Source organism: Poecilia latipinna, unplaced genomic scaffold (assembly GCF_001443285.1).
Source record: "Poecilia latipinna isolate Pla-1442-1.1 unplaced genomic scaffold, P_latipinna-1.0 Scaffold2426, whole genome shotgun sequence".
NCBI lineage: Eukaryota > Metazoa > Chordata > Actinopteri > Cyprinodontiformes > Poeciliidae > Poecilia > Poecilia latipinna.
The window spans coordinates 78,887-90,701 of record NW_015115042.1 but is presented as its reverse complement, the minus strand read 5'-3'; the positions used below and the strand labels follow the sequence as shown (position 1 = coordinate 90,701).

The window sequence follows — 11,815 nt, the reverse complement described above, 5'->3', positions numbered from 1 at the left end:
TGGTAGAGGACCCGAGCTCAGAGGATGAAAGAGACCACCCACGGAGGGTGAGAGGGGAATTTTTTATTATACATTACAGGGCTATTCATTAATTTTGAATATTATTGAAAACTCATAACCTATTTGTTGAAAACCCATTTCCTACATTAAAGTTCCATTTAATATAGGGAACTTTATCATTAAGTGAAAAATTTTATATAGATTAATTACACACAGTCTGTGGTTTTCCAGCCTTTTTTTATGCTGCGATTATTTTTTACCTACACCCAATGAAAGCATGACATTTAAAATCAGAATATCACATCAGACCAATAACAAAATATTTTTCAAACAGAAATGTGGACTTGGTGAAAAGTATGTTTAACAACTGCTTAAAGTTCATTTTTAAAAGGTACTTATAATCTGACAAACGTGGCATTATACATGTATTCTAATTTATTAAATCTGACTGCTTACAATTACTCCAAAAGACTTACAGACATTTTGAAAGCAATGTTTTCAAAATGAAAAAGGTGTCATGTTTTTAATGGTTTATGTTGGACCCAAATGCAGAGGAAGCGGGGAGTGGAGTGGCCATAAAGAACAAATTAAAAGTATTTAATTTAATGAAAGGTAAAATATTATATTGAAAAGTAAATACCAAACATATAAAAAACACGTGGAGCACAGGAAGCCGGAGTCGAATAAAATGTAATCCACAACGAAAAGCCAGCGAGGAGATATGGGGAGAAATAAGAGAAGAAGTAGCAGGAGGAACCAGCGAGGAGCAAATTAAGGAGATGTGATTAAATACTGGGAGAGTGAATGATGGAACAGTAGACCTGGGATGATGAGCAAACAGGATGCAGGTGTGAGGGGAGAGAGAGAGAAACAGGAAGTGACATGTGGCAAGAGATCACACTGGGAATAAATCTTACAAAATATAACTGAAAATGGAACAAACATAATTAAAATAGCAATCAATCGATCAATCAATCAGTCAAATTTTATTTGTATAGCATTTCAGCAGCAAGGCATTTCAAAGTGCTTTACATCATAACAAACACAAAATCACAAAGTCATGCAACATAGAATCAACAATCAAAACATGACATTGAGTCAAAACACCATCATTAAATTCGTAATTGATTACGTTACACATACAACTCTAAACAGGTGGGTTTTTAGTCGAGATTTAAAGGACGTCAGTGTTTCAGCTGTTTTACAGTTTTCTGGAAGTTTGTCCCAGATTTGTTCTGCATAGAAGCTGAATGCTTCTCCTTGACTAGACATAAGAATCCTATTAAGACTAGAGTGACTAAGAAAGGACAAGATACAAGAAATAAACATAACTAGAATCATTGAGAAGGAACTGGAGTAAAAGTGGAAAAAGGCAGAACTAATAGAAATAAGACACCAAGGAACGCAAAAAATAATGAAACAAATAAAAAAAAGTAAAACAAAGATCTTGACAAAAGGTCCCACAAAACTGTACTGATTTGATTTGTTCTTCATCTGTCTTGCACAGACAATTCTGAACTCGATGCACAAATACCAGCCGAGGTTTCATATAGTGAAAGCCAATGACATCCTGAAGCTTCCATGCAGCACCTTCAGGACCTACGTGTTCGCTGAGACGCAATTCATCGCAGTGACGGCGTACCAGAACGACAAGGTGAGAGTCTGGACTCGTCAGCCATTTTCCATCCGTTTCCAAATATGTGAACATTATATACCTTGTCTGTCAATTGAATAATATTCTGGGTTTTTTGGGGGTTTTTTTACACCCCACCTTCATTGGAATTTTGGTTGCACAACTTAATCATCATAATTACATCATATTTAAAGACGTGTCTGCATTTTACATATAAACAGATCACACAGCTGAAAATTGACAACAACCCTTTTGCAAAAGGATTCCGGGACACGGGGAACGGACGGAGAGAGAAGAGGTGAGATGGAGATGGAGATGCAGTGCAGCTGCAGCGTTAGATATTTACACGCAGACTGGAGTTGACCTATGAACCTGGAAGGGATTAGTTCCTCAGTCTGAAGACTGATGGATGGAAAAATATATCTATATTTGCCTAAAATATAGAAGTGAGGTCTTGCCTATTAAAATTCAGCTATAATCTGTGCAGCACTATTTCATTTTAATGGAATGATGTAAATAATTAATTTGCAATACTTCATTGAACACAGTAGAGAATAATTTACTGTAAGAAGCAGTCAGCATAGCTTCCAAAGCAAATGATAGACATAGGTAACGGTAAAAAACAAAAAAAAAACAATAGAAATGGACAAAATGCACATTTAGGAGATTTTTTACTTCTTAATACGTTGTACTTTTACTTGAGTAATATTACAAAGCACTGTTACTCTTTTAATCAAAGATGTATACATTCTTTCATTCATTGAAATAAAATATTTTCTTTTGTTTGCTTTATTTATTCCTTTTTTGCAAATAAATCCCTCTGGAATTATTTGAACTGAATTATTTAAAGTAGGTAATAAGCTTCATGTTTAACCTCTGACTGATTGCAGATTTTAAAATCCTTTAACTTTTATATCACAAAAAAAAATAAAAAAAATTAAAAAAAAAAAAATATATATATATAATTTTTTTTATTTATTTATTTTTTTTTTGCTTCATCAGGAAGCTCCAGCAGTCTGGACGAAGGTGCAGAGAGGCGGACGGGAAGCGTGCTCCGGCAGCTGACTGCGGTGACGTCAGGTCTTCAGGTGCGGAAAGCTTTCCGTCAGTTTGTGAGACTTTCCCTAACCGCTGCCTTTATTCCCACCAGATTCTTACACGAGTGACAGCGACAAAAGCTTTAACAGTGAGGAGTGTCCCGAACCGAAGCTGTTTCGAAGTTACCATGGAGACCAGCCGGGGGTTTCCTTCACAGCAGAGACTCTGCAGGCCTCCCACCCCACAGAAAACTCCTCTGATGTACCGCACGGCACGCAGGACTCATGCAGAGAGCGCTCACTCTGCAGCAGCTTTGCACCCAACTGTGTTTACTCCACGGACTTTAACCGACACCTGTTGGATGTGAACGCCTCGGGCCGTCTCCTCCATTTGACACAAGTAAACAGCTGGTACAGATGTGCCGCTGATGGAGGCGTGTGGCGTGGTTTCAGACCGGCAGGGACTCCGCTGTCGGTCGCCCTCAAGCAGCACACAGAGCTCCAGGTACGAGGCAGCCAACCAAAGTCTTTCACTGGGGGAGACAAGAATCTAGCTAAAACACTATCTGACAGAGCACTGTTGCTAGAGCAAGGAGGTCCTGGGTTCAGATTCCAGCCTGGGGTCTTTCTGCGTGGAATTTGCATGTTCTCCCTGTGCATACATTGGTTCTCTCCTGGTATTCCGGCTTCCTGAAAAAAGACTGTTAGCTAAGCTGGGTTTGTGTCTCTGTGTGTCTGCTGACCAGTTCAGGAGAGTCAGTTACATTTATTTGATCCTTTAGAAATCAAAATGCAATGTAATCATTCAGACGCCTGGTCAGCAAACACCACGCACCTCATTCAGGTCCGGGAGAATGTTTGTCTCGCAAAGTAAATTCAGATAGAGAATACTACTTTTTATCTCATTAGTATCCTGATTACTTTTTTTTCTCTTACTAATAAAAAAATAAATCAAGGCCATTTGTAAAAATTTATATGGTATGTTTTACAAAAACGTAATTTAAATGGGCAGTATTATATATTTTCCAGACACATTGTGCTATAAAATATCATTATTATCAAGTAACTAAGTTTACTTCAATTGTTATAAAAATGATACACATACCAAACAAGGGCCTCTGTTTCTTTAAGAAGCTCCTCCTCTTTCCGACACTCTGCCTTCAGCATGTCGTCACAACAGTGCTCCTTCATTATGTCGATCACAACTGTTCTTGGACTAAAAAGTAGTTCGTATGATGAGCTCAACAGATGGGCAGCTCCACCAGGTGTTCATTAATGGCTGCCGCTAGTCTGGAGGAGCTTAGTGCATAAGTGGAAGGGTGGGGGTAAGAAGGCGGGGCTTTGTGAGATCAAATTTTTAGGCGCCCATGAATGGTTGCCATGGGAAATTAAAGGATTTCTCAAATATGCATGAAAGAATCAAAGCAACACTCAAGGTATGTTTTTGATGAGGGAATAACATTATAATGATGTAAAGCTCAAAAAATAGACTTTACATAATACTCCCCCCTTAAAGCGTTAGAGTTGAATAGTTTTAAGGTTTATTTTTCCTGGGTTCTGAGGAACTACATAGAAAGGTAACATAAATCAATTTTTGATTTAAAAGTCACATTGTTCCTACTTAACCGAAACAATAATTGGTTTGTTATCAAGTTATAAAAGCTTAATAACCTTTTGAAATCTGCTCACTGGAGGTGACTTGAACCCTTTTGTTTGGACAGCAGCCCCGTCGGTTCAGCCTCTGAGTGACAGAGCTCAGCTGGCAACTCTGACTTCATTATTAGCCCTGGGGCTAAACTAGCTAAAATTGGATACAAGCAAAAATGATAATAATGATTAAAAACTGAAAACTGCAGATAATTTATAACAATTTTTAAGTAAGATTAGCAGCCTAAATCAAGTTAGAATTTATTCATTTGCAAATGAAATGTGTACTTTTTAAAACTGATGTTTTAATTCCCTCCACATTTGCATTTTCCAGTGTTTTAATCTGATCTAACTGTAAATTGTGGATTAAAAACCTTTAAGCCACTTTGAAAACACTTCACAATGTTTTCTTTACTTCTACTGTGCAGGATGTGATGAACTTCCCACCATACGGAGGCTTTCTCTTCTACCCGTACTCCCCCATGAGTTCGTCAGTTCGGCACCAGATCCCGGTCATGCAGTCCAGACTGGATCCCAGTTCCTCTCCCAGAGGTTCTGCACAGAGTTTATTCTCCTCTCCGGTTTTAGCCTCATCTGTTCTCCCATCAAAGGAAAGCAGCTTCAGCTCCTACAAGCCAGAGTCACCAGCAGGGGGAGAACTCTGACTCAGATTCCGACTGATCTCCTGGAACCAAACATAGTGTAATGTCCCAGTCCTCCACGCCACCTGCAGTGCAGACTCAGAGGACAAATGAACTGCGTTCTCTTAGACGCTGCATGAACTTAATGACAGTAATCTCCTTCATGTTCAAAATGGTTGTTTCCATTGATTGATTTTCAAATGATCTCACATGCAATAAAAAGAAAAGAAAAAAAAAGAAGAAACAACAAAAGTTTGAATGAAATATCTGGGTTGCATGTAAACAAAAGCACCACCTCCAAATGCATCACTGTCAGAGGAAATGTTAGCTCTGATCTCCACAAATGGTAACTGTTCAAGAGAGTCTCCTGTTTTTTAGTAGCATCTGGATAAATGCAATCTAAGATGAATAACAATACTTCACATGTTATGTAAAGTGTCATAATTTATTAATTATTTAAATCAACTAAGGGAAAATGTGGGAACAGTGTCTGAACATCTAATTTTACTCTGGTTGAAAACACATATAGTAACAACATCTTCCTTTCATTGGCTCTACTGTATCACTATGGAAATAACTCTTGATACTATAATCCTGAACTCAATGTGCTAGAAAATGACATGCTGAATATAATTGCCAGCTATGTTTTAAAGGATTTTTATTTGCAAAACAATTTAAAAAATTTTTAATACTTTAATACTTTGTATTGGCCAACCAAATGAAATTACAGTAAATAACACTGAATTTGGTAATGTGTGTTATGAAACTAAATGTGAAAACTTCCAAAGGGTATTTAGTTTCTCAAGGCTTTCTATGTACCAGCCCGAACCAGTCGTCTAAGTGGTTACTTCACACTCCAGTCCAGTTGGTGGCGGTAACGCGCCAAAAGTCAATAAACTCAAAACAGGAAGAATAATCTGGACAAACAACCGAGAAGGAGCAGCTATTTCGTACATCTGTGATGATGCGAAGCCAATTTCTGTGGATTCCTGCTGCTGTATGAGGGGAGCCATGATTTCAGTCAGCTACATCCTGCTCTGCGGACAGTTCCTGCTGCTGTTTGCTGCGATTTTGTTGCAATGTCTGGGAGGAATTCATTCCCAGAACTCGAGCACCGCAGCTTCCACCGCTGCTCCGGCTGCTTCTCCCACACAGGGAGCCTCCTCGCTGCCCTCCAGCGAGCTCCCCGAGCTGACCAAGTATGAAGCCCCGGCGGAGAACAACACGGAGCCGTATGAGTACAGGCCCCCGTCTCCGGTCGTCCTCTGCCGCTATCTGTGAGTAACCCAGAAGCTAACATCGTTAGCTCTTGCTAGCTACATTCAGAGCAGAGGGGAAATCTGTCACATTGGGACTATTTCCATGGTAACTAAGAGCCTAAACCAGTTCACGTATTTGTTAAATAATTATAGTCTTTTTTTTTAAAATGGAAATGTAGAGAAAATAGCTACGTTCCTTGTTCAAGGCTTTAGCTTTTGTTGTCTCTGTGACGTACTTCCTGCTGCAGCTTACCGGCTAAACCCATCCTGGGCATGAATGTTCTTTAGTAGTTTGAAGGTAACGAGTAGCTTAATTTGAGGATTCTCCAGGTTCTTTCTCTGGTTGGTGCTGAAGGTTCTAGAATATCTCTGATTGTCTGACCAATAAAAACCCTAACAAAATGTTGGTAGTGGTCACATATATCTCCTGATGGTATTTTCTGTTTGTCAGCTTAAAACTGATTTGTTTGACAGCACACATTGGATTTGATAAACGTAAAAGATCAAAGCAACCCACTGAAAAATCTTTTAGAATGACTGCAGCATGTTGGAGCGGCTCTGTCATGTTGGCTCTGATTGGTTCTTTTACTATTTTTTTTTAATTTACTTTTTTTATTGAATCATCGCATGTTTGGACCACTAGTCCCTGGTTCTGGAAGGATTTTGCTTTTATGAACTCCTTTTGGACAGTCTAGCTGTGGTAATAAGGTTGATTCTACAACCAGAAGCAGCCGATCAGGATCTCAAAATCTCAAGTAGCAAAGGAGCAGATGGTTTAATGCTCTCATACTACATTGTCTTGCTAAAAGAATCGCTGCCTCTCTGTGTTGTGTAATCGTTCCTCCTTCTTGGTTGTTCTTTAACGTCCTGCCTGTGCTGAAGGCCTGAGGAGTTCATCTACTGCCAGGATCCGGTGGACCATGCAGGAAACTACAGCGCCCACCAGGAGTTGGAACACGGCTGCGTTGGGGTCAGTACTGTCCTCTGAAAGCGTCTCTGTCGTTAAACCCTCAGTTCATCTCCACTTGTGCTCTTCTTCAGTGGGGTGGGCAGACTAAGGAGGAAGTGAACCACACCAAGGTCATGTGCACCGCCCTGGACGACATCGAATGTGCCGGACCCCGGGAGTTCTCCCGAGGCGACGTGCCTTGCATCAAGTAAGAGGCGACCCAGGCGGCTCAGCACTGATGTTCTGGTTAACTTCCCTCCAGACAGGGAAGCTCCTGCTCTGTTGGGGAGTTTGGTGTAAAGTGTTGTTATGGAGAATAATGTATCCAAGCGTTGTTACGATGGTTTGTTGATATTGTTGACAATGTTAACGGCAATAAAACACACGTAGTTGTATGCCCAAGGTTGCAACAGAGGTTTGTCTAGTTAACCCCATCTCTAACTTCCTGCATTATAAAAATGAGAGTTGCTGGAATTGCTTAGAAAAAGCCCAATACCAGCAGTCCCATAGTGAGGCCAGTCAGACCCTGAAGTTCACCTGGATTTTGACAACTAAACCACGGCTTGTTCAGTCCGCCAGAGTCCTTCAGGCCTGTCAGTATTTATCCATGGAGTTGAGGCTGACTCTCATCTGGATGAACACACTCCAGCTTCCACGCTGTTCCCTCGCTTTCATTGCAGCACCCATCATGAAGCATGTGTTGGAGGATTCAGAGCTGGTCTCCTCTCTTTTCCTTTGATTATGTCCTGATTTGTTCTTGTGGTTACCGTGGTGATCATGGCTCAGTTAGGAGGTTAAGTGCAACAAACTGCGGCTGTCGATGGAACACAGGCTAAACACGCCTTATATACTTCCCCACTAGAGGGCACTGTCTGCTCACTTTTGGAACTACCGTAGGTTGTTGCACTGCCACAGCATGTTAACCTATGAAACAAACATCATTTCACTGCTGTTAAATCATCTTCTGCTTCCTCCACAGATACACGGGACACTATTTTATCACCACGCTACTGTACTCCTTCTTCCTGGGCTGCTTCGGCGTCGACCGCTTCTGTCTGGGCCACACGGGCACGGCTGTGGGGAAGCTGCTCACCCTGGGAGGCTTGGGAATCTGGTGGTTCGTGGACCTGATCTTGCTCATCACCGGCGGTCTGATGCCCAGTGACAACAGCAACTGGTGCACCTACTACTGAGGCGGGCGGCGTCAGGAGGAGTGTGTGGGCTGTTTCTGAGTGGAACCCCGAGGCCTCTGGGGGACTCTAGGGACTGAGTCCACAAGATGAGAGACAACGTGTTCTTTTGGAGTTGCAGAGGATCAGCAGTTGCTGTTTTCATGACTATTGGTTCATTATACCCTTAATGAGCCAAAAAAAATGGTTTGGTCTATTTTCTTTGTATTTAAGCTAATTTATTTACAACAAATATGGACAGAAATGGCTCTTATTTTAAGGTTCTACTTCATAAATGTACTGTTTGTAAATTTCAACCTGAATTCAGGATGAAGTTTAAAGCCATGTGTCCTGAAGTCTGATGCCTGTGACCAGTTGTAAAAAAATAATCTTTTACCACAAACATGTTGCTTTTTATATATATTTTTTTTCTGTATCATTTGAACAGAAAAGCAACAAATATTCCTATTGCTTTTATTCATTTTACTTTTTTTATATCTTGGACTCAAAATAAGTAAATAAAATGTAGCAGAAGCACCTATTAATTAATATAAGATGTATTTTATTGATCCCAGAATTGGGAAACTACTGTGCAGCAGGGCATACAGAAAACGCACAATAAGCTCCACATAAGTAAGAATGAAATATAGAATAGAATGTAAATTTCTGTACAACAAAATACTGCTGTCCAAAAATGTATGGTAAAGCTACGTAGACTCTTGGTTGCTTTCACTTAAACTTTTCCAGTGGAACAATCAAACGACTCCTAAACACTTATAGAGTGTTTAGCTCTGCAGACAGCATCAATGTTATTTTACTTTGAATTCAGCAAATAGTGATGGATGGCGCTCCTGTCGCCTCCTCTGGTTGCTGCTGTCCGTAAACACGTTTTGCACATAGAACACCGTTATTCCTCTAAGCTGCCGTCTGTCTTCTCCCTCTAGCCAAAGTATTCCCACGTCACAGACTTCATTTCTTTAGACGGGGCGACTGGGAGTCCGGGGTAAATAGCCATCGTAGAACTTTCAATCCTAGCAGCTAAACAGAGGAATCTCTGATCAGAAAAAAAAAATCAGATATCGCTGGAAACCGTGACTTTTTCATATCGCAGTATACCCGGTAGACTAGAAGCTCAACCTCTCTTGGTTTCCAAGGTTGCTACAGAAAGTTTGAATTTGCCAAATTGAGACATGACCAAACTGGATTGGGCTGTGGTTCTGCCTGCTCTGACCCAGCCAGTGACCTCGTGTTCACCGCATCTGCTTCGTTTGGATTAAATGTGGACTGTTTCCTTTCTTTCATGGCGTCACATTTCAATGCCAAATCATGGTTTGTTTGTCATTCTTCCTTCACTGATGTGCACACGCAGGTTAAAGGTTCACCGTCAAACAAGCAGAGACGTTTGGTCTGTGCTTGGAATGGATTTCCGTTTATTCTCACCTGCTCTCCTTCATCAAACCCTGACAAATCGGCTCGTTTTCTTTCTGTCTCAAACCGCCACCGACGTGTTGCTGAACATGTCTGCTTTGGAGACTCCTACTATCCCCCTGATGTGTTTTCACTCAGCGGCGATCTTCCAAAACATTCAGCTGCTTCTTCAGGTCACAGCCTGCATAATTCACATGTTAGTTTTAACAGGTTCATCTCAGCAGTTTGGTGTTTTAAAGCTTCATGTTTTGACTGATTACAATCACTGATCTCTCACACAAGACAAAATGAAACTGCAAACCCCAAGACAAATTGATGTTTGGGTGTTTTTTAGGATAAATATGAGGAATATCAGGATTTGCAGAGCAGTGTTGGTGTGTCCAGCTGCTGAGCTCCATCCCATTAAAGTCCTAATCTTAAACAAACCTCCATCTTCTCTGTCTTCTTGCAGTGAGGCTTGGGCCTCAGGTTAGATCATTATTAAATATTTAAAACTTCTGTTTATTCTCTAAATCTTTTCTAGGTCGACCAATCGTTAGCCAGAGATCTGAGCAATCTTTCAGTTAGAAATGCATCAATCCTGCGCTTCCCGGCCAATAGCACTGTCTGATCACATGAAAGGTCAGAGGTCACACTTTAAATCTAATAACAGCTGCATTTCCATTGACAATTTAATTGTGAAATTTGACAGTTTAAAAATTAAATTTGCTTAACGGAAACCCGTCAGTTTTGAAAAAAAAAAAATTTTTGATAGAAAGTCTTGGTGCGAGGATGAGGTGGTTTGTTTTGCAAACAAACATATTCACGTGAGTTTTTAACTGCTTTTTTCATTTAGTGGAAATATCTCAATTGCAAAATTGTGTTTTTTGGACATAAGTGGAACATTGACAGAGTTCTGTGTATCTGTAATGGTAACGCAGCCAATGAGCTACAGGACTTTTATTGTACATCAAAACATGTTATGTATATTTTCCCAGTCTACCTTAAAACCATGCAGAGCTGACCATCATGCTTCACTTCAACTGGGTTTCACAGTCTCAGCTCAATCCAGACTGCCGTATGTTTACGGGTTTGTCCTCTGTTTCATGTGTTGATCACTGTGGAGAAAATATACCTACTATTTTTTTTTTGTCTTGAAAGAAAAGTCTTTCAGCTACTTCACAAAAGTCACATGCGAGCCCCCAGAAAGTCCAGTTGATCTGGTAGCGGTCGAGTGGAACCCAAAGTGTCTCATGTTGTTAATCACAGCTCCTGCTCCGCATTAATCAATAAAAACCTTCTTGTTCTGGGTGTTCTCTGAATTCTCTTGATCTGATTTAATGAGCAGAGGGGTTGATGAAAGAGATTGTCTCTACCCATTACTTCCAACAATATTGACCTGGGTAAGGTTACAAGATTAGGATTGATTAAGCTAATTGTGTTCCTTCATCGATGCAGCGGTCGGTGTGCACAACGTGTCCAGCAGCAGTGGAAAACAAAACCTAATGGAGTTTATTACAGAGAGAAACATTGTTTTTACGCCGGAGAGCGGAGATGAAGCTGGACCAGCTTCTTTTAGAGACGGAAGGATTTTTTTTTTTTTTCTAGAAACATTAGGAGAGTGGAATAAATACAACAAATTAGATCTAACTTATGGTAATTCTTAAAGGTCGTATAACTGCCTTCATCATTAAGCCCAGATTCATTTTATGTTGTTTAAAATAAATATATTTCTGCCACAAAAAGGGTCCAAAGATATTCACACCACCGTCTTTTATTTCAGAATAAGTGCATACTGGACTGAAAGATGATGCATTCTAGTATGCAGGCCAAAAATGTTGCTTAGCTGGCAGGTTTTCCTGTGCATATTGTGAGTGAACCATATGTTCAGCCTCATATTCTTTTTACAACCGTAAATTTGCTGGAATCTCTCCACAGCGCTTCCTCATAACTGTTTAAAACGCTGCATAAGACCCTTTTTAACCTTTAATAAACGTGTGTCAGTGTTTCTAACAAAACCTATCACACTAGTAAGAGAAATGAGAGCAAGATAAAAAAAAATATATATATATA

General features: G+C 40.2%; 2 protein-coding genes across 2 annotated transcripts; both read left to right on the top strand.

Moving 5' to 3' along the window:
- The first annotated feature begins 1,513 nt into the window (after positions 1 to 1,513).
- Positions 1,514 to 5,323, top strand: LOC106937732 (T-box transcription factor TBX2-like). The gene is made up of 5 exons (XM_015019389.1): positions 1,514 to 1,654; positions 1,855 to 1,931; positions 2,636 to 2,721; positions 2,784 to 3,175; positions 4,746 to 5,323. The coding sequence occupies exons 1-5, from the start codon at positions 1,523 to 1,525 to the stop codon at positions 4,980 to 4,982; spliced, it is 924 nt and encodes a 307-aa protein (XP_014874875.1). The 5' UTR covers positions 1,514 to 1,522; the 3' UTR covers positions 4,983 to 5,323.
- Positions 5,324 to 5,640: 317 nt separating this feature from the next.
- On the top strand, positions 5,641 to 8,738 carry tm2d2 (TM2 domain containing 2). Its single transcript, XM_015019390.1, has 4 exons — positions 5,641 to 6,235; positions 7,100 to 7,187; positions 7,259 to 7,374; positions 8,146 to 8,738. The coding sequence occupies exons 1-4, from the start codon at positions 5,958 to 5,960 to the stop codon at positions 8,357 to 8,359; spliced, it is 696 nt and encodes a 231-aa protein (XP_014874876.1). The 5' UTR covers positions 5,641 to 5,957; the 3' UTR covers positions 8,360 to 8,738.
- Positions 8,739 to 11,815: the final 3,077 nt, after the last annotated feature.

What these genes read in the sequence shown, in the direction of transcription:
- LOC106937732 (XM_015019389.1), top strand. Translation starts at nt 1,523, where the DNA reads ATGCACAAATACCAGCCGAGGTTTCATATAGTGAAAGCCAATGACATC. An exon ending in CGGTGACGTCAGGTCTTCAG is followed by an intron (nt 2,722 to 2,783) that starts GTGCGGAAAGCT and finishes TATTCCCACCAG; the next exon opens with ATTCTTACACGAGTGACAGC. An exon ending in AGCAGCACACAGAGCTCCAG is followed by an intron (nt 3,176 to 4,745) that starts GTACGAGGCAGC and finishes TCTACTGTGCAG; the next exon opens with GATGTGATGAACTTCCCACC.
- tm2d2 (XM_015019390.1), top strand. Translation starts at nt 5,958, where the DNA reads ATGAGGGGAGCCATGATTTCAGTCAGCTACATCCTGCTCTGCGGACAG. An exon ending in TGGAACACGGCTGCGTTGGG is followed by an intron (nt 7,188 to 7,258) that starts GTCAGTACTGTC and finishes GCTCTTCTTCAG; the next exon opens with TGGGGTGGGCAGACTAAGGA. An exon ending in GGCGACGTGCCTTGCATCAA is followed by an intron (nt 7,375 to 8,145) that starts GTAAGAGGCGAC and finishes CTTCCTCCACAG; the next exon opens with ATACACGGGACACTATTTTA.